Genomic DNA, 24,320 nt, shown 5'->3' on the forward strand with positions numbered 1-24,320 from the left:
AATTAATTAAATAGTAGTATTTATTAGCTTATACTACATATTATTTCTATACTTGCTTTATATAGCCTTGGGCAAGTTACTATAATTCATGTAATCGATTTACTAATACTTTAGCTTTATTCCTATTTAGCTTTTCTTTAGGTGAGTTAGCTTTAATAAGGGAATTCTAGTCTAGAGAAATATAAGGCTCGTAGCCCTTTTTAGTTATAAATAGGGACTAGCTAATAATTTCGTACTAAAGAGAGGCTTATTAATAATTAATTATAGTAACCTATTTATCCTAGTTATTCTAGTAGTAATTAATATACGGGCATAATCTCTAATTAAAGTACTAATTAATAATCTCCGTTTATCTGTCCGTTTAGAGGTAATTAGCTATAGAGAGCTTAAGCTTTATACTAATTCTCATATAGAATTCACTCTAAAAATCGGATATAAATTAGGGTTCCCGATCTAATATAATTATTTCTGGAATACTTACTTGGTATATTATATAAAGTAAAAATAGAGGCACTAGCTACTTGGCTATAATTATATCTTATACGGGAATTGTAATTAGGCACTTGGATAAGTAATTCACGAATATAGTAACTATATTATAGCCTAATTTGCTTTCTAGATAGCTCTTAAAATTTATAGTAATATGCTATTAGGGGTAATTAGGAACTAGAAGGAGATAAAGTAAACCAGGCTTCTTATTTCTAGGTATATGTAATTTCCTATAAATATAATAATTACTATAGTATTAATTAATATCCTTGCCTATAAATAGCTAGTAATATTACTTCTTTAATAGCTATTAGAGCTTTATATGTCTAGGATATCTAGAAAGGGGTTTATTATATACTTTATAAATTAGAGTAGTTTATAAAAGTAATCCGGGAATTATTTCATTCTCCGTAATATAGAGTTTTCTATAATATAAAAAAAGGCTATCTTATAGTATTTAGATATTACTTTTAGCTTAGGCTATTATATATAGCTTCTCTAGATCCGGTAATATATAATTATCCTATAGGATCTTATTTATAAGTTATAAACTACTATACTTAGTAAGAGCCTCTAATAATACTTCTATAGGAGCTACTATAGTAAAGTTTATTAGTAAAGCTTCTAAGAAAATACCTTTTTCTAGGGAAATTATATCTCTAATAGGGATATTTTTCTCCGGAAAATCTTTAGTATATACTTGGTTTTTAGGGCCGAATTCCGGATTAAGTAAGCTAATCTTATAAAGTATTACTATAAGCTATAAGTTATAGATAATCTCCGAATTAATCTTATTTTTGGGAAGAAGTACTTGAGTTTATAGCTTCTCCTTAATCTAGCCCTAAATATCTACTTTATCTTATTTTTATAATAAAGTATTTACTTGCTTATTTAATTTTCCAGAATAATATATAAGCTTAAAATAATAGCGGAATAAGAGCTTAGCCTATCTAGCTTATTAAGAAGAGAGCTTCTTAGTAATTATAAAGTACTTTAAGGTATGGTAATTAGAATAGACCTTAAAGGAAGCGTCCTAAAGGCCTTCTAGCTTAGCTCTCTATTTCTCTAGTACTCGAACTATAGCAAGTATTTCCTTATTATATATATTATAATTAAGCTTTACTAGAAGTATGGTTTTGAAAAAATAAGCTATAGGATACTAAAGGCCTATTTCTGGGTCTTATTAAGAAAGTAGGCTAGTAACTACTTCTTTAGATATATTTATTTCTACTATTATAGGTAGATCTGAATTATAGTATTATAAAACTAGAATAGAAATTATAGCTTTCTTTAAATAAGTAAAAGCCTCTTGGTATTACTCGGATTACTTAAAGGAAATACTCTTTTTTATAAGTAAGATAAGAGGTCTAGTAATCCGTCCGTACTCTCTAATAAAGTATTTATAAAAGTTATAGAAGCTAAGAAAAAACTATATGCCCTTAATTATTTTTGGGAATTACTAGTTATATATTACTTTAACTTTATTAGGATCTACTTTAATACTAGATATAGAGATAATAAAGCCCAAGTACTTTATATATATAATTTTAAATTCTGATTTCTTAATATTTATTTAAAGGCTAGTAAGGCATAAGTAATCTAGTACTTTTTATATATATTATTCGTACTTTACTAGGTTCTCTAAGTAAATAAGAATATTATTAAGGTATATTATATAAAAGTTATCTAGATACTTAAAAAGTATATTATTTATATAATATTAATATATAGCCAGGCTATTTATAAGGCCTTTCTAGAGAATATTATATTTATATACTCTATAGCAGGTATGAAATATTATTAGTTCCTGAGAGTCCGGGTTTATAGCTATATAATAGAAAGCTTAGTAGATATCTAATTTAGTATAGATCTTAGCCTTAGATAATTAACTTAAAGTCTTATTAATAAAGGAAAGGGAATATTAATCTTTCCGGGTAATATTATTTAGGTAGCGGAAATTAATATAGAAGTATAAACCTTTATTTGCTTTCTTTATAAAAAGAACTAATAAAGTAAAAGAAGCCTAACTAGCTTTAATAAAGCCCTTAGCCAAATTATCTTATAAGAAATACTTAATTTCTAGAAGCTCTTGAGTAGACTATTACTAGAGGAATTAATATCTAATACTCTCGGTTTCCTTTAGGCCTTTAATCTAAATCTTATAATTATATAATTTATAGGGAAAAAGGGTATTAGATTTCTTTTTAGAGAAAATAGAGGTATATTTCTTAAGTTCCGGGAATAATATCCTCTATAGCTACTAAAGCTTTATTTCTCCCGGTTATTAATTCTCTAGGCCAGGAATAGTTTCTTTTTTCCGAGCTTTAAGCTCCTTATTAATCTCGTAGATAGAGATTTAACTAATAATATTATTTTCTCTCTTAGCTATATAGTTAAATATTATAGAAATAAGAATAGCTAGATCTAATATTTACTCTTTATTAAGGACCTTTTCCCGCTTCTTTGGCTTTTACTTAAGTATTATATCTTAATTAGGCTATAAAAGCTTCTTTTCTATAGTCTTATATAATTCTCTTTAATTAGTCCGGAAAGAGAAAAACTATTCCAGAATAAAAGGTTTCCAGGAATAGCTTATAATAGAATCTCATTAATTAGTATTTTTTTAATACTTCTTATTAGATTATTTCTCTAGCTATTACTATAAAATACTAATAATATAACTGAATTATACAGATTTAGGCTTATTCTTTAGCTATATAAGCCTATATTTTCTATAATTAACTAGAATATTAATATGTATTACCTATTTCCTACTAAGAATAATATTATAATCTCTAAGATTTAGGATAATTATAGGTATATTAATACTTTATTTATTAATTAGAAATAAGACTTCTATATATTTCTTAGTAAACTTAGCTAGCTTTCTATTAAAACCGTATATAGTATAGGGTAAAAGAAGAAGTTATAGTTCTATTTCTAAGAATTACTTTATAAGCTAAGTAAGCTTTATATTAATAAAAGCATAATTATTAGCTCTAGTATTAATAAGGGAAAAAGACTTAATTCCTAATCTATTTATACTAATAATATAGGGTATTATAAGAATATTTCCTTCTATTAGACAAGTTAAGTTAATCTTTACTAAATCCATATTATAAGTCCCTAAAATAGAGACTTTCTTTAGGAATACTTATTTCCCGGTTTTATACCAGAATTAGAGCTCGAATTCTCTAAATACTTTATTTAAATAATATATTCCAGTAGAATAGGAACTAAGCCTAGCTTAATTCTAGAGAAAGCTACCTTAGTTTCCTTACTATATAGAAGCGGATAGTATCTAGTATAGTAGCCGAACTTATTATAGTTATAATACTTAATAATTAAGAGATCCTCGGTTTTTATAGGATATTACTTATACTTATAAGGAAATATATACTTAATAAGAGTAGTTAATATAGGCTTCTTGGGCTTCTTTTTAGAAGTATATTTCTTAGGAATATATAGGAATATAGTACTAGAAGTAAACTTGGCTAGGATAGCTCCTGCTTTTTTATATTTCTTAGTCTTCTCATATATAGCCTTAATCTACTAATTATTAGTAATATAGTATTAAGTAAAGTAAGTAATATTAATAGATAAATTATTATAATATATATATACTAATTCCTAAAGCTTTAGTAAGAGTTTCTTATTTAATTTATACTTAATATCTTAAAAACTAATACTACTTTCTATAGATAGTTATAAGAAAAGAATATAGAACTCCTAAAATACTTAACTAGAGTATATTTAAAGCTTACTAAAGTTATAATAAGTATTCTATATCTTATTAGGGTTAGAGTATAGCTTCTTTAGGTAAAAGTAGAGCTCTAAAAGCTAATAATACTAATTCGGACTATCTTTATTTATATAAGAATTAGTTAGGGCAAGAGTATTACTAGTAAGTCTACTAGAAATATAAATAATCTTGAGATTCTCTAAGAAATATAAATTAATATTTCCTTATAGCTTATTCTTAACCTGAACTAGCTAGTTATTAAAGGTAATATAATCTCTAGTAAAGAGAGTTAGATCTGGGAGCTTAGTAACTCTAGTATCTCTAAAAAGAATATAAGATATAGGAAATCCTAGATAGGAATAAGCGGGAGATAATTCGGAATTCTTTTAAGAGGGGTTTAAAATAGCTAAAGCAGGTAAAGTAGAAGTAGTTAGAGCTATTATAAGCCAATCTACTATGGCTATATAGTACTTAATATTATTCTCGAGCTTAGTATTATAGAGCTTAGTATTCTCGAGAATAGCTTTATTATAGCTATAGGCATTCTTATATAAAATAGCTCTTTGGATATTCTCCTGGTAGCTCTTTATAATAATATTAATATCTGAGAGCAAGATATTAGGTTCCTTGGCCTATTTATATAACTCTCTAGTAATAATATAGTCTTTGGTCTCTAGAAGCTTTATAATAAAAGCAGAGGGTTCTATTTCTATAGACTCGTTTATAAATTCTCCAGGAATACTAACGGGATATTCGGTTCGGGAAGGGCCGCTAACGGGACGACCTAAACTAGCAGGAGCTTTACCGGAAGCCTTGGCGGAAGTCAATATGGTTCCTGGTTATATAATATCCTAGGAAATCGACCTATTATACTTTTCCTCTACTATATCCTCCCTGGCAGTCTCGTTACCGGCATATATATAGGGCCTACGAGGTTATAGGGTAGGGCTTGGGGGTAGTAGTCAGGTTACTGGCCTGTGAGTGCCTATTACTCTAGGACTTGGTTAAAGAGTAGCCTTTATTCGAGGTTCTTCGATTTTTCGGGTTTTCGGGAGGGTTTCTGACATGCTACTGGCGTATATTTATAAAGGTATAAATACCTAATTCCTCTGAGGGTTCTGAAGCTTTTCGCTTTTGTTATTCTGAAGTCTATTGCTCGTGTTTCTGAGGTTCCGTCGTCTTGGCGGCGCCTATGTTACTAATGGTTCTGAATTGGTTTATTTGAAATCCTCCACAGGATTAAAGGGAGTGAGCTTTGAATACTGTTACGGGTACGGTATTCAGGGCTTGGAAAGCAAGGTAGAAGGTCCCTTACGAAGACGATTCAAAGCTAAGGAAGGGAAAACTAGAATATAGGAGGCTGCGAGGGAGTATATGCACCCCACAGTGCGCTAGTCCTGAAGGGGCTAGCCTTCTAAATATCTCCAGTGCATTCCAAGCATATTTCCCTAGCGAGGCGGCCGCGTCACGTGCGCCTAGGAGGCATCTGGGAATCGTGACACTTACTTCCCTAATAACTACTATCTTGCCACTATATCTTATTTCTTTGGTTTCGCTCTATTAATTTGATCTCGAAGGATTTTATATATAATTCTATACTCTCTCGTATATTTTCGAATAGATTTAGTTTTCTTGCTAGTATTATACTCGAGATAATCGTTATGGGCTATCTGTAATTATACGCTCTCAGAGAGCTTATTGGGATCGTCAGGAAATTCGGCATAGTGATTTTTCTTTACAGGCATATTGAGGGGCTAAAAAAGCTTCAGAAAATAATTGATTTAGTAGCAAAATATTATGTGGGTATTAAATTATGATTTTTTGAAGGTAGTGATTTTGGGCGGTTGAGTAGTTTGGGCGGTTGGCCAGTGAACACTTCTATATCCCGCCGAGACACAACAGACCGTCCCGAACCCCACCGAATAATCAGGTATGGGCGCGAACCCCATTCTGGTCCATTCGCTCCATTCATTCACATGTTGAACTCCTCGGTCCCATTCGGGATTCGTTTGAAGATTTCATGGTCGAGAAGCTCGATGAAATGGCTTGGTGCGACTCTAGTACCTGTATCGGTCAGATCCTGTGCTGGATAAGTGTGAACTCCTAAACTTCCCCTCCTCTCCCTCCCCCCTGCCTGGAAATGCCTCACGATATCTAGGCTATAATTAGAATGATGCCAGGGAGCTGGATCGGGTACCCGATTTTTTGCACTATCCTCTGCCCCCTGTCTCTGCACCCTGTCTTTGCACCCTGAGCAAGCTGGCTCCTGTTCCCGGGCAACTGCTTCCAGCTCTCGAGGGCCCCAAATCAAAGCAAATTGCACACGGCTTTGCTGATGCCATGTTCGCTGCTGCAGTTACAATATCACTGCTTCATTGTGTAATGTTCTTGAGCCCAAAGTTTTGACAATAATTATTTGTTTTGTGCTAAATGCTAAACAGATGCTTGGAAGAGATCTTGGGGATTAAATGTTCCAGCGCCTTGACCATGAGCAGTCCATGCCATCATACAATACTGTCAATTATTGCGTGCCTACTCTCGCTGCCGTGATTCTTGCAAAATGTATCTTCCACATATTTATACTCATCGTTTCAGTGTTCACCCAGTTCTCACCAAATTTGCGTTTATGATTGGGCACTTTAAATATAATCAGCATTTTCATATCTCGTTAAGTTGATGGACTTACTGCATCTGATATCATTATCGGAAAGGATTTCTCGGAAAACTCCAATAGTCATAGGGCCTAGTATACAACACGCCGGGATCCATTGCTGAGCAAGCCAATAATGGTTTGAAATTCCCTTGAGCCCTTCTAGATTCTTTTTGTAGTGGTGATATTCTTTAACCGCAATTCCGGTAGCAAGATTCTGGGTTGTTATAGTATGTGGATTGAGCAGCTTCAGCTTTCCCAAGTCAATAATATGGACTTGGTACCTTCGGTCTCGAGCGCGATCACCCCAATTTTGTTCCAGAATTTCGAGCATATGTCCTGGAATGTGAGTTAGGGTTACTTAGTTTCCGTTTTCATCTAAATAGGATGCCGTCATCCTCAATTGCGTGTCGATGCCTCGGACTCAGCATCGACAGGAGGGATCGGGATGATTGGTTATTTGGGTGCGAGTGCTTTGAGCAAAGGGTTGAGGAGTTTGGTGAGAGGTTTGGCTCGGGTAAGTTAGTGCAGCAAATTTTGAAATTCCGAGCACTTGCAATATTTAGCTATACTAGACTTGCCAGATCCATGGTGCTCTCTGCCACAGCTATTATGAGGAGTATATATAGTGAGTATATTACGACGGACTAGCTGCTGCCGGGAAGAGCCCGGATAGAGGTCAAAAGAGCGGAGTTGGGATAGTTGAAGGCCGAGATAAATTGATAACTAATTCAAAAGACTAAAAAATTAAAAATTAAAAATACATGTTCTATCTGTCTCGGATGTCATATAAATGCAAGACGCCGTGAGAATACCGTCGAAGATAACAGCCTATAACGCCTAGAGGCCTTTAGAAAATACATTAACCCCGTTATCACGTGCTCGTCTACTAAACCAGATCAATGACACCAAATTGTGTGTCGCGCGGTGCTCGTGTCAAGCCGTACACCGTGAGACTGTTCCATGAAATCTCTCTATGTACATCCGATGCAAAAGCCCTAATATCGCAAACACCGCAGTCAATTTGCTGCTTCGCTGGCAGCTTCTTGCCGTATCTATTGTGAAAGTGCCTGCTGAACACAAAACCAAACGAATTCAACTTAGAAATATCAAATATCTAGACATCATTGAATATATGAAAAATTCAAGTTTGTATATTATTGCAGTGTGCCTTGCACCGGTCATTCGAGAGGAGCACCCGCTATTCTCGAAGGCTGACCTCGTGGACCCTCTGTACGTGATTTTTAAAATGCTGCAAGTGTTCGAGGACCAGCCCCTGAGACTTGCACACGGGGTGGTAACAGGAAAATTTCGCCTCCGGATCGACACCTTTCAAGTGAATATTTTCCACGTGATCCCTCATTTTAGAAACGCGGTAAAAGCAACTTCAGACGCGATTACTCTAGGGTGTAGTATTTCAACCTGATCTACTCGCATTTGATCTACTCGCAGTTGTTCTACTCGCAGTTGTAGTGCTCGGAATCTAAAAATAGTTTCGGCTTTACTATATTAAGAACTCTTTGGGAACCCTAACTGGTGCTATCAACGATAGCCTTACATCACATCACGACCTGGACTCGCTTAAGCCTTGACCTGTCCAGCCTGACGGATCTCAGGCAGATCACTTGATTTGTGCACACCATGTGAGGGTTGGAGTCAAGGTATGCATTGATTCTAAATACAAGACGTAGCGCGAGGAATCAAGAAGATTAAAGATTCCTCGCGCTTTTAAAGAATTTAAAATTAGATCACATGATATCAAAGCGCGTGATCCCGTGACAATTAGTGCAAAAATTTTATTAGTACTAAGAAACTACTGGTACTATAAAACTGTTAGTATAAACAATTTATTAGTACTATAAACCTAGTAGTACTAGGAAGTAATTAGTATAAATAAGTTAGTAGTATAAGGAATATAAATATTACTTACTTAAGGTAATAACTAGAAGGCCCTTATTATCTGGGTATATAGACTACTCAAGGGCCTTTACTATCTAGGTAGTTTTATATTATCTAAGTTCTATACTATCTCAAGTAATACTCGCTTTTATATAGGGATATAGGATAGAATTACTAAGATAGTAACCCTTAAGAATAAGAGAGAAATAGTCTCTTATTTATTTATAATTACTTTAATAAAGCTATTATAAGTCTAATAGTATAGTATAAGTATTTCTCTTTTATAAATTATATTAATCTTCTTTAATCTTAGAAAGCTTAGATTACTATATATAATTATATATAATAAAAGTTAAAGAAATTAAAGCGAGACTATTTAGAGAAAGAAATAAACTATTATTATAAAAGTATATAAATATAGAAAGCTCTTTAGTATATATATTATATTATTTATTTATTATAATAAATAATATATTATATATTATTTCATTAATAAAAGAAATTAGCTATTATTAATAGAAGAAATAATAAGTAGTATCCTAAATAATACTAAAAAGATTAAGTTAATCTTATTATAATAATAAATATATCTATTTCTAACTAATCTACTTTTATATAATATTAATACTAAACTATAAATATAATATTTAAATAAGAACTATTAAATAACTTTATTATAAATAAAAAGTAATTAATCTGGACTTAAAGATATAGTATAAATAGAATATAAAGTATGAAAATTAAAGAGAATTAATAGAAAGAATTATAATTTTATATTATAAGTAACTTATAATACTATATAGTAGCTAGTATATAATATGCTTTTGTTTTTATATAATAATATTCCGAACTATTAATTCGAGAGATTAGAATATAGCTTATAATACTTATATTATCTAGTAATAAAAGTAAGCTTTATATATTTAGTTAGGAAGTTTTAGATAAGAGTTTAGATAATATAATATAGCAGGCCATATTCTTTAAAAATTATATTATTTTGGCGGTTTTGAGGTTTAGGTTATATGGCAAAGGCTATAGTCTTTTGCACGTGACTTGCAGAAATTATATAAGAAAACTGGTTTTTCTATAGTTCTAGAGAATAATCCCTTATAAGTATTTAATTAATTAAGCTTTTATATACTATATACCGTTTATACTTTACTATTTATACTTTTAATTTATTATTTTACTATTAAGTTACGTTTTATACTCTAGTATACTTTATATGAGTTTTTGTCTTATTATAGTTTCCCTCTTATATATTTTATAGTAAGTAATACAGGAATTAAACCTGTAATCTCTTGATTTATAATTAAGATAATACTCTTATAAAGTTCTAAAAGATATTTATAAGGCGGATTATTAGCTTAGTAAGTTAGAGAAGAAAAGGGCTATTATAATACCTTAAGCCTAAGGCCAAAATATTAAGGATATATAAGTATTAATCTTAGTATTTCATATTAATTTCTAATATATCTAGTAACTTGAATACGGGTTAGCTATAAGATGTAATTACTAGTATAGTATATAGAAGTAATAAAAATAGAGGCTAACTATAGAAAAAAAAGAAGTAAAGAAAATAAAATAAAAAATATTATACTAAAATAATATAAGTTAGATCTTAGTTAGAAATAGACTTTAGTATTTAGAAATAAAGTTATATTATTAATTTATATATTATTTTTAGTTATAATAAAGACCGGAATAAAGATAGTATTAGTTTTAGTAAAAAAGTTTATTTCTAAGTCCGGAAAAGATATCTAAAAAAGGAAATGCTTTTAATTTTAAGTAAAATAGTAAATAGAAATTAGAAATAAAAATCGAAAAGAAATTAGAAATAAGAAATTATATAAATAAACTAGAAAAGCTTTTAGAGAAAGAAAAGAATACTAAATAAAGAAATAAAAGAAAATTTAGAAAAGTTAGAAAAATTAGTAAAATTATTTTTATTATTTTTATTATTACTTTTAATAATATTATTAAATATATCTAGTTTAGTAAAATTAAGGAAAAATACTATAAATATTAAACTAAAGAAATAGGAAAGAAAATATAAATAATAGAAATAAAACTAGAAAAGCTATTATTTTATTATTATTAATACTAAAACTCGAACCTTAATTATATTTATTATTATTAACTAGTTTCTTTCTAATTCCGGTTTCTAAATTAAAAGATATATTTAAATAAGAAGTTAGCTTTTTAGAAATCTTATTAGTAAAAGTCTTAGGTATAGAAACTTTATAATTAATTATAAAAGAAATTATTAAGATTAATATAACTAAAAATAAGTATATATTAATACCGGATTTAAATTTATTATTTATAAGAATTTCTAAAATATTATAGTTTTAGGAAAGTAATATCTTTATATTTTTGAAATAGTATATAAATATATATAAGAACTATTATATTTTTAATAATACTAAAAAAAAGAAAATTATTTATTATATTTCTTTTATTTATAAGAATTAGATTAAGGTTATATTAAAATACTATATTAATAATTTAGGAAATTATTAGAAAATCAAGTTCTTTAAGGCTTTATTAAAGGAATTCCGAGAATATAACTAGGAAATATTTAAAATTAGCTATAATTTTCTTAATTAGATTATTATATAAGCCTAAAATAGAGGAATTTCTTCTAAGTCTTATATTAATATATTTAATAAAATATTAAAGAAATTACTAAAAAGGAAAAAAATAAATAAAATTACTTAGTATTAAGAATTTATAAGGGAATTATTTATTCTAGTAAGAAATTATATTTTTAAGAATATGAATTTCGAGTTTATAAATATTTCTATTTATAAATATAGTAAGATATATAAGAAGATAATAATATTTTATTAGTATAAAGAAAAGAAATACTATTTTAATATTACTAATAATTCAGATATATCTAGACTTAGATAAGAATACTTAAATATAATAGTTTATAATATAGTTTCTAAATTAGAAAATAATTATTCTTTACTAATTTCTTCTATTATATTTTTTTAAAGCTATTATAGGTATAAGTAAAAAGAGAATCTAGCCTATAACTAATTATATAAAACTTACTAAAAATAGTAAAAAGAGAAATAATATTAACTAGCTAGTAAGAAGTCTAGAAAAACTATTTATTACTATTATAACTTAAAAGAACTTATAGAAATAACTTAATATAGCTACTATTATAATTCGGGAAGATATTTATAGACTATTTATATAATCTAGTTAATTATAGTAAATATAGCTAGTATAATAGTATTAATAGCCTAGTAAATATAATTCGGGGCTTCGGAAAAAATATACTAGAAGTTATAGTAAAGGATATAGAAAATGCTATAGTAGCTATAGTAATTAAGCTAAAATAAATAAAGAATCTAGATAACTATATTCTAGGGAAAATTAGTCTCAAGTATAATTAGAAAATATTACTTAAATTAATATAGCTTATAGTATAAATCTAAAACTAAGAGAACGAATTTGCTATAAGTATTATAATAGAAATAAGAATAATAATATTAATCTAGAATATATTTATATTTCTTAGTTCTATTACTTACTAATAGAAAAGCTTATAAATTATAAATATATTTACTAATTTAATAAAAATTAGTATAAAGAACTATTTAAGCCTAAATAAGAAAGTATTTCCTTTTTCCTTATTAATAAGTACTATTAGTTTAATTAAATTATTTCCTAAGTTTAAAAAAGAGAATTTAATTATAATTTAAATATTTAATCTAAAAATATCTAGAGATTAATAGAGAATATCTAGTTTACTAGGCAAGAAAGAGAAAAGAAAACTAGCTAACTAGGATTTATATATAAAAGTAAATAAGTTATATCTAGAAAATCTAAATAGCTACTTTATCTTAAAGGAAATTATATTAGAATTACTAATATTTTAAGTTCTGAAATTAATAAATAGTACTAAGATTTAGTTATAAATAGTATTTTTATTAATATTATAACGGGTTTCTTATTAAGGAAAAAGGAAAAAAAGATAGAAATAGCTAAAAAGGTTTTCTAAAAATAAGCTAAAATAAAAGAAAAGCTATTCTATATAAAAAGCCAAAAGAATATTATTTTAAGAAATAATAGATAAGGAAATAGCCTAACTAAGAATATAAATATTAATACTTCCGGAAATAAATAAGGTAAATTAGGAACCTAGTATATTTTTAATTATAATAAGTATAAGATTTCTGAAGTTAATAATATTTTAATAAGACTATTAAAGAAAGTAATTATTTTACTTTTAAAGACTTAGAAAAAAACGAGAATATTTATTAATATCTTAAAAATACTAGATTTAGTTATTATATTTTAGAACTAATAAATTAAGAATAATACTTCCTATTTTATTATCTTATAAATAGGAAATACTATTATATTAAGTATAATTAGATATATTAGAAGATTTATAAAGCTAGTAGCTATAGCTTATATAATAAATAGAATATTTAAGAAATTAGAAATACTAGTTTAGATATCTAATACTAATAAAATTATTTAATTTTTATATCTCTAATTTATATTTTAAGAACCTTAAGAAAGTATTAAATATAAAGAAATAATTAATACTAGAGCTAAAATTAATATTTTTTCCGAAAAGATTTCTAGAAATATTAGTAAAGTAATATATAATATTATAAATTATTAAATATTTACTATTACTAGAGTAGAATTTGAATTTATAAGAATAATAAAGCTTAGAGCTAAGGTTATAGATAAAATAGAATATAAAAATATATTTTTTCTAATTAAAGAAGTTTTAAAAATCTTATTTAGTTAATTATTTTTAATAAAAATAAAAATAAAAATTATATATAGAAGTAATAATTTATAGAATAAAAGATTTACTAATTCTAAAAATAACTAAAATATTTATATTATTATAATTATTTTATTTTTAAAAAATACTAGGAAATAGAAGAAAATAATAGTTTAAGAATACTAAGCTTCTAGAGTTAAGAAATTAAGTAATATAAAATAAGAAACTAAAAAGAAAAAGCAAAAATAGAGCCTAGTATTATAACTAGTAATAATATTAGAGAAAATAGGAAAATACCGGGATTTGTTATAGATTTTTTTATTTTAGGTTTAGGAATTTAGGAAATTAATAATATTTTTAGGAAAACTAAAGTAGAAAAGGCTTTAATTAGAATATTATTAAAAATAGTTCCGGATTTAATAGGAAAAAAAATAAAAAGAATATTAAATAAAAATATTTCTAAAAAAGAAATAAAATAATATCTTTTAATAATAAAGAAATATATTTCTAAAACTAAGAAATATAGAATTTAAAACTAGAAAGAATTCTGGAATATATAAAAGCTTAAGAAAGATATATTTAAATATTAAATGAAAAGATACTCTTTATATCTAATTAGGAAAGAGCTAAATAAGAAGATTATAAATTTCGGAAATTAAATAAAAAAAGTACTAAAGAAAATAACTATAGCTTTTAAAGAAAAAGATAATAATTATAGTTTATTTCTAGTTACGGGAATATATAAAATAAAAAATAAGAAAATTTAACTAGTAAATACTAATAATAGAACTAGAAAAGGCTTTAGTAAATATTTAGACTAGTTTAAAAGATCCAAAACTAGAAAATACTTATAGAAATATATTAGAAAATATAAAAACTATTTTTTATTAAGAATATTAGCTATTTTAAGAGATTTATAACTTATTTTAAAATATCTTAAATAATTAGATATTAGTAATTGGCTCTAGGAAAAGAAGCTAGCTATATTCCGAGAATTAATAATTAATTAAGAAAATATAATTATATTTAATTAGAAAGAAGTAAGAAAAGTTTATAAGAATATTAGCTTATTTATTCTAATTAAGATTATTAAATATAAGGCCTAGTAAAAGAAGAATTTCTTATATTCTAAAGCTCTAGTACTAGTAATAATAAAAATATTATTAGAATATCTAGATTATAAAGTTCTTGAGAAATATAATAGATCTTATTAGAATTTATAATTCTTGATTATAAAAAAGGTTATTAGAACTTATAAACTAATTAATACTATTATAAAAATAAATTTAGTAATCTTATAAAATATTAATCTATTTCTATTTATTAATAAGATTTCAGAGAAATTTATTAAGTATATTTATATTTTTTTAATTAATTTCTTTTCTAAATATAATTAATTTATACTAGATACTTATAATAGAGATTTAATTATATTTATAATATCTCTAGAACTATTAAGAATAACTATATTATTTTAGGGAGCTACTAATTCCATTATATAGTTTATATGAGTTATTATAACTATTCTAGAGAATTTATTTCCTAAAATTACTATATTAGAATTAAGGGGCCTTATATAAACTATAATAAATAGCTTATTTTACCTAGTATTTAGTATTTTATATTTAAATATTTTTAAAATCTAAATATAACCTTAGATAAAATTAAATAAGCTAGAGCTAGTATTAGAAAAAAATTATAGTTCTATTATAATAATATAGTTATTATTAGCTTTATTTATAGAGTATTTAAAAAGAGCCTTTTAAGTTCAGGAATTACTAAAATCTTAAAATAGAAATATTATAATAATATAACTAAAAATAAAGCATTTATTAGAATTATTATTTATTACTATATTTGGATTAAAGGCTTTATAATTATTACTAAACTTATTTACTACTTAATAAGGAAAGATATAATATAGAACTAGAGTAATAAATAAATACTAGCTATATAAATTCTTTAAGAAAAGCTTATTATTACTCTAATATTTTATAAGTTATATTATAATCTATTAGAAAATTAGGAAATAATTATATTAGTAGTAAATACTAGCCTAAATAGCTAGAGTAGAACTCTTAGTTAATATAATAATAAAGAGAAAAAGAAAGTTATAGAGTATAAGTCTGAAATCTGAAATAATACTAAACGGAAATATAATATTATTAAAAGAAAATACTAAGGGCTAGTAAAGTATTTATAGAAAGTATAATTCTAATTATATAAAGTTTATTTTATTCTTAAACTAGATACTAATATACTTATTATATAGCTTAGTAAAGTAGCTATAGATTTTCCTAGAGCTCTAGTTACTTACTAGCTAGTATAAATTTAATTATTTGATTTTAAAGTCAAGTATATTAAAGAAACTAAATATACTATTACTAATAGATTATTGAGATATCTATAATAAGAAAGTAATACCGAGAATAATAAAGATATTAATAAATAATTAGTAATAAAGCTTAATATTATTAGAATAGTACTTATTAGATAGAAAGTTTAATTAAAGAAAATAGTTCCGGTTTAGTTATATAATATTATTTTAAGAAATTAGATTTCTAAAACCTTTACTAGATATTTAAATAATAGTATTTAGTTACTAGAAATTAATAATTAAAGCCTTATTATATCTAAAAATAAATTAGTAATATTAAAAAATAATAATATTCGGAAGTTATATAATAAAGGCTATAGTTTTTTATATATAACCTTTAGTAAAATAGTAAATAATAATACTAATTCCTATATTTTACTTAATAATCTAATTATTTTACTAGATTTCTTAAATAATAGCTATTTCAAATAATACTAGAATATTATATAATATCTTATAATACTTTCTAGATAAAAAGAAATATCTAGAATCAAGTTTTAAAAATTAAATAGAGAAGCTTTAAATTATAGTATAAGAGATTAATTACTATAGAGAATTATATCTAAAGTATATTTATCTCGATTTATTATTAATAATTAAGAATAAAGGGAAATTATTATTAAAAAGCTATATAATAAGATTAAATATATTAGAAAAAAGAATACTTTTTACTTAGTAACTAGTTATTATTACTAGAAAAATTACTATAACTATATATAGAAATATATTAGTATTTATAAAGTCTATTAATATAAGAATAAAAGAAAATAAGAAAAAGCTTTATATTTTATAAAAGCTATATTCTTTTTCTATTATCTTAGAATTAATATAATTAAATTATTAGATTATAAAAAATATAACTTACTAGTTATTACTAGAAATAACTTCTTAGAATAAGTTAAAGCTAGACTTTTAAAGAACCTAACTAGTAAAAAGATTACTAAGTTTATTTAGGAAGAAATTATTTATAAATATAATTTATTTAGCTAGCTTAAAATAGATAGCAGATTAGAATTCAAAGAAATAGTAATTTAGGAACTTAATAAGCTAGAAAGTAATAGAATTATTATTTTGGCCTATAATTCTAAAGGAAATAGTATAATTAAAAGAAGATATTAACTAATTATTTAAGTACTTATTATATTTATAATAGATAAAAAGAAGTCTTAAATAGATTTACTACTATATATTCTATTTATTAACTAAGTTATTATATATAGACCGACTGAATTTATTTTCTTTTATATAATCTATAATAGGAAAGCTATATTATCTATAGAAATATATTTTCTAATCTAGAAAATACTTAGATAAAATAAAGTTTATAATAAAGAAATATTTTTAGAGATATATATAAAACAAATATAAATAAGAAATAAAGATATTAAAAAAGCTAAAATAAAGAAAGATAGAAAATACTAAAAGAAAAAGAAGTAATTTAATATTATTTATTAGATTTATTTAAAGCTATTATATTATTAGTTTAGCCTATATAGAATAAGATATATAAATTAACTAAAAGAATATTATATACTAGAAAAACTTAATAGTATTATATTTTAAAGAATATATACTAGGAATTAACTTAAATAATTTATTAAAAGAAATAAATTCTAGTACTTCTCTAAAAACAAAGTTAATAATAAATATATATCTATAAATAAATATTTTAAAATAGATATAAAACTAGAAAAAAAAGTAATTATAGAATATTATAAGTAAAATAGTATTTAGAAAATTAAGAAAGCTACTAGTATTATTATATATATTCTAAAGTTACTAGAATTAGAAAAAATAAAATATATTTCCTTTATAGAGAATTAGAAGAAAATATCTAATAATAGAGGCTTTTCTTAATCTGAAATAAAGTTTATTATTTTTAATTCTTTATATATCTTTTATTTTTTATTTTTAATTATTATTTATAACTTTTAAAGAATATTATTATTAGATTATTATTCTGGAAGTCAGATAAACTTTACTATTACTTATTTCTTATTATTATCTAATTACTATTATTAGATAATATTCTTAATATATAAAATTCTATTATTAGATCTCGGAAATTAAATATAAAGTATTTCTTTTAATATAAAAATAAATAGGAAATTAAGAGATTATTTTATAAACTCTTAATTTCAAATTATAGAAATAAATAATAATTATATTTAGAAATAGAAAAAAAAATGAAAATGAAAAAAGGCCTTTTATATATATCTTTCTAAACTAGAAATCTTTTAGAAGCTCTATTTGCCTTTTTAACTAGCTATTCCTAATACTTATACTAGTCTAAAGCTTAACTATAATATTTATAAATTTCGATTTTAATTTAAACTATTATTATAAGTTTCCTTATAATATCTAAATAAACTTCCTAATTAGAAGTTATATATAAATAGAATAGCTAAACTAGAAGCCTTATAAAAGAAAAAGGAAATATTATTAAACCTAATAGTTATTTCTAAAAATACTTAATAATATATAATTCTGGAAATCTTTTAGATATTAAATAAACTAGATTTACTTATTTAAAGCCTATTTTATATCTAGCTTATCTCTTATTAAGGAACTTATTTTCTCTCTTATATATTTATAGCTATACTTAAGATATATACTATAACTATTCTTAAAACTTATATTAAAGCTTAGTTAGTATATTATATATTCTTATTTTTATAAAGAACTTTTCTTATATAAAATCATTTCTCTAATTATAATATTATTTTATTATTAGGAACTAATTACTTTTTTTAAAAAGCTAGTATAATTTATTAATTCTTATTATTAATTTATTTCTTACTATTAAATATTATCTAAATAATTCCTATATCTTTAATACTAATTCAGAATATTTAATCTTTCTATATTCTATATTAATATTAATATTAATTATTCCAAACTTAATAATAATACTATAAACCTTATTTATATTATTTTATAATTCTTATTTCTATATATTCTAATATTTTTAATATTATTTTTATAAATATAAATATTACTTTAAAGTTCTAACTAACTAAATAGTTTTATATTATATAAAATCGACTTTAATAAATACTAAATAAATATAATTAGCTTTTAAAAGAAATATAAATTAGTTTCAAAAGAAATAATATCTTATTTTAAGTTATTTCTTAATTCTATTATTCTAACTTCTTTTTTATTAATACTTATTTCTTATTTTTCTAATATCTTTAATATATTTATATATCTTACTTTTTATATATTTCCTATATTATTTCCTTTTTTTTATACTATTTTTTAAGTTAATAGAAATATCTCTAAATAAATAAAAAATCGGGATATATTTATATTATTTTCTTTTATATTCTAATACTTTAGATACTATTACTATATCTATATTTCTATTATATTACTTTCTTATTTCCCTATTATTACTATTTAGTTTAACTTACCTTAATTATTTCCTTAATTATATTTATATTTTTTTTATAATAGAAGCCTAATTCTATATTTTACTTTTTATAATTATTTCTAATTTATAATTATATTACCTTAAATATATCTAATTAATATATTTACTTTTCTTATTATATATATTATTATTTTAGCTTTATTTTCTTACTAGAAAGAGAAAAAAAAACTCGAATATATATAATACCTTTATATAATTTAAGCCTATTCTAATTTATTCTTTATTTTAGAATATACTTAAAAGAAATTCTTATAATCTTAAGAACTTTTAATTCTATAACCTATAACTATTATACTAATAATATCTTTATAATCTATTAAAAATAATAAAATAGTTAAAGTATAGATTCCTTAAGCTAGTAAAATATAATAGCTAGTTCTTATAAGCCATAGTATTATTAAAAGCCTATAAATTAATAGTATTAAAGTTTAGAATATTAAAGAAGCTTAGGTAGTTATAAAAAGCCTACTAATACCAGAAAAAATAACTATAATTACCGAATTTAATACGAATATTCTAGATGAGCTAAATAATATATATAATAAGCTTTTAAAGTAGAAAACCTTTATTAGAAATAGAACTAGGCTAGAATTAACTAAAAAGAAGCTAAAGAACTACTAAGCTAATAATAGAGAATTCGAGAATATTATTAAAAGTATTTCTAAAAATAGATAAGAAAAGCTTAATAAGATTAAAACTATAATAAATAATCTAAAAACCAAGAATTAAAATAGAATTATATTATATAATAAAGCTTTTTACTAATATATTAATAATATCTATAATAACCTTAATAAGAATATTTATAAGAAGTTATACTTTTTCTTTAAAATAAAAGCTTTAGTATATAAAGCTATTTAGTTAATTAATAAAGCTACTTTAGAGTATATTAAAAACAAGAAATATTAGAATACTAGTATATTTACTAAATTAGATATTACTAAGGTATTTAAGTATACTAAAGCTATTTTGAAATCTAGAGAATTAGAGTTTAAGCTATTATTAGCTAATAATTTCAAGGCTAGATAATATATTTTTAATATTTCCGGAATTCTAATTAAAAGAATTTATAATAATAAGCCTTTTCCTACTTTCCGAAATAAGCCTAAAAAATAAGCTCCTATTATAATTTTAGCTTTAACTTAACCGGATCTAGCTAAGAAAAATAAAGCTAATTTAATAAAGCCTAGTAAGAAAACTACTAGTAAGACTAATAAAACTAGTATAACTAGATAAGAAGAACCTAGCAAGAATAGAAAGTAAGCTAAGCCTAAGATTTCTAATAAATATTAGAGATCTAAATACTAGACTAAATATAATATTAGTAAAATAGAGGAAAGTAAAAAGAAATTCTTTATTTTAAAAAAAAAGATATTATCTAGAAAGACTCCCGTAACTATATCTAGAACCAAGAAATAGAAAACTAAGAATATTAAGTTTAGAGAACTTAATAAAGGCATTTAGTATACTTATAAGATACTAGCTAAATAGAAGCTAATACTTACTTAGTAAGATAAGTATATCTTTAAAGAAATATATAATAATATTTTAGAACCTATTTATAAGTAAGAATATTATAGGATTAATAATAGATTCCTTAAAGCTCTTTATATAGGATATATTTAATAATTTACTAATACTTTTTCTATTAATATATAAGATATTAAGGATACTTTAAAGCTAGTTACTAAGATTTATAAAATTACTAAAAGCAAGAAATATATTTCTATTATTTAGGTAAATAAGGAAATATAGGATTTCTTCTTTAAAATCTAGGAAATTAAATAATATAAATATAAATACTATATTTCTAATTAATTCCGCCCTAATTTATAGCTCTAATTTAATACTATAGTTCCTGTTCCTAAGTCTAATATTACTAATCTAGATATAAATAGCTATATTTATAAGAAGAATTACCTAAAGTAAATTAAGAAGCTTAGTATTTAAGAACTTTTAATAAAGGAAATAAAGATATTATAGTTCTACTTTTAAAAAAAAAAATTATTAATATATAGAAATCTTAGTAATAGTTACTTTATTTTAGCCTCTTAATTCTTAATAGTAGATTTATTAATATAGCTCGGATTTTATAAGATATTAAATAAGTATTCTATTTATCTAGTTACTTACCTTTAGCTAGCCTAATATTTTACTTCTAGAAATATTAATTATAATTAGTATAAAGGCAATACTAAAAATCTGGCTACTATTAAAGCTTTAAGTAATAAATTCTACCTTAATAAAAAGTATCGAAATATTAGCTATATTTTCTTTATAGACTATAAAAAAACTACTATTTTTAGTAAGAAGTTCTTTAAAGATATTAATTACTTCTCTATTTCTAATAAATTTAAGCCGGAAATAGCTAAGAAATTAGATAAGTATTTACTAAAAGTAATAAGAAAAAAGACTTCGAATATAGTCTATTTAACTAGATAAATAAATGCCTTTAGCTAGGTAATTTATAAGTCTGGAATTATAGAGAAGTATTAATTCTCGGATAATATATAAGTTAAAGAATAGCTTAATAATAATTTACTACTTAATAGGCCTTTTATTATAATTTTAATAAGTCTAGTTATTATTAAGAATAGAATATACGAAAATAAAGTCTTTTATAAGATTATTAAAGTCTCTTATCTAGAGCTTTCTTCTCTTATTAAAGATTAATTCAAAAATACTACAAATAATATAAAATTTAAAGAAGCTATTTATTTAGAATATATTAGTATAATTTATAATATAATTTACTATAATAAAGGCGGAAATTAAGTAATAGTTAAAGGCAGATACTAATTAATATAAGGAACTATATTAGATTTAGTATAAGAATATAATTAAGCGGATTCGGATTACCTTTAAACAAGTTCGAGAGTATAAAATAAAACTATTTGAGAGTAATAAGTTTTATTTTAGGTATATAAAGGAGAAATTAGATTAATTAATAAAGAAAGATCCTGAATATTTCATTATTTTAGACTCTAAATAGGATTTTTCTATTATTTTTAGTATTTAGGAAATAAGTACGAATAAATAGGAGATCGGATATAATATAGCAGGCTATACTTATTAAAAATTATATTATTTTAGTAGTTTTGAGATTTAGGTTATATGGTAAAGGCTATAGTCTTTTGCACGTGACTTGCAGAAATTATATAAGAAAACTGGTTTTTTATAGTTCTAAAGAATAATTCTTTATAAGTATTTAATTAATTAAGCTTTTATATACTATATATTATTTATACTTTACTATTTATACTTTTAATTTATTATTTTACTATTAAGTTATATTTTATACTCTAGTATACTTTATATAGGTTTTTGTCTTATTATAGTTTCTCTCTTATAATACCTATTAAGAATACTAGTATTATTATATTATTATTACTTGTATTATCTATTACTATATATCCTAGCTTTAATATAATTTCCTAGTCCCTAATTATATTTATAAGAACTAGTATAAGGTTTAAGCCGCTATAATTACTCTCTATCTCCTTTATAGCAAGTATAACTTATTCTAGTATCCCGGTATTAGATATATAGTAAGTAATAATACTAAAGATTAGCTTATTACTTAGTAAAGTTTAAATATTAAAGGATAAGTAAATCTTAGTCTTAGAGTTCTAAAAGTATATTTTAATCTTTCTTTTCTTAATCTCAAATTAGTATATAACCCAGGTTCGTATGGTCTTATAAGCTATTGGGAGCTATTAATTAATATTAGAATTAAGGTATAAAAGCAGGGCTCTGAATTCCGGGTACTTTACTAAGTGTAATAGTATATTACAAGCTACTATAAACTTGATATATAGAACCTTAAGAATGTCTCTATTAAGGGGTATTTCACTACTATCCGAATCATTGAGTTTTCTATACTTCTGAGGGTTCTGAGCTACTAATTCAATAGTTTCTTCGATTGTAATTTGTATATTCTTTGCCTTAGTATTCGCAGAGGACTTCTTTCCGATATTATACGTATCTAAATAGGCCCTAATAGTACTAGTTCCACTACGAATTTAGTAATTTTACAAGTAAAATCGATAATACTACTTCTCCTTACTAGCTATATTATAGAATACGTATTATATATTATCTATACCTCTTATCTACTTAAATATCCAGGAGGTACGTAGAGTCTTCTTATTCGGAGGCTTTTGGAGGGGTTCGAAGGTTTCGGAAGGGATATTCGAGGTTTCGGGAGGGGCTAGAGTCGAATTTATAGAGGCTTGACTATTAATTTCGGAAGCTTCTAGGTTAATTACAGAGGAATTTCTCTTATTAAAAGAGCTTGACTAAGTGGTTTTCCCAAAAGGAAGTATTAATTAGGCCTTTGGAGGCATGGTTATATAGTGGTTAATTAATAGAAAGCATTTTAATTAAGAGAAATTCAAGAGAGGCTTGAGTTAGAGAAAAATTCTCTCCCGGTACCGGAGCAAGAACTCGGTAAATAGCTTCAAGAATTTCCGATTAAGCATTTAGATATATTTCCATAACTACTATACCTAAAATTAATTTCTTTAATGCATTTTAAAGCCCCAGATTAATCCTTTCTAATAATAAAAGAATTATTTAATTACGTTAAGGTTTGGCTATTTTCTATTTACTATAAGTCACTTGACATCCTTGGGTAATTTTAAGCGAGACTGCCCCTTAAACTACGGTTATACCGCAGTATAGTATATCTGTACTAAACTAGACTATGGCTATATTATACCGCACTACTGCGGTGGCACTGGACTAAGGTCACACTATTCCCTACCCTAATCTGAACCAGGTATCTGGATATCTTTATTACTAAACCCTTTCTATAAACCTACTATAAACTACCTTACCCTTAAACCTCTCTTACTATAAACTATATATATATACCGGAAAGGGGTTAGCCCTAAGGGTTCGGGATAGTAAACCTTTGAGATAAATATAAGTAAATAAAGAAATAGAAAGATAGTATTAACC

General features: G+C 24.1%; 2 protein-coding genes across 2 annotated transcripts; both read right to left on the reverse strand.

The window, feature by feature from the left end:
• Positions 1–1,813: 1,813 nt before the first annotated feature.
• Positions 1,814–2,062, reverse strand: K444DRAFT_544092 (uncharacterized protein; the record flags this gene model as incomplete). Its single annotated transcript, XM_024876025.1, has 2 exons — positions 1,814–1,918; positions 1,964–2,062. Coding segments are annotated over 2 exons (204 nt in total), but the record flags the coding sequence as incomplete, so codon positions are not given.
• Positions 2,063–23,074: 21,012 nt separating this feature from the next.
• On the reverse strand, positions 23,075–23,344 carry K444DRAFT_544705 (uncharacterized protein; the record flags this gene model as incomplete). Its single annotated transcript, XM_024876076.1, has 1 exon — positions 23,075–23,344. A coding segment is annotated over one exon (270 nt), but the record flags the coding sequence as incomplete, so codon positions are not given.
• Positions 23,345–24,320: the final 976 nt, after the last annotated feature.

This window comes from Hyaloscypha bicolor (assembly GCF_002865645.1).
Source record: "Hyaloscypha bicolor E unplaced genomic scaffold K444scaffold_182, whole genome shotgun sequence".
Classification (NCBI taxonomy): Eukaryota; Fungi; Ascomycota; class Leotiomycetes; order Helotiales; family Hyaloscyphaceae; genus Hyaloscypha; species Hyaloscypha bicolor.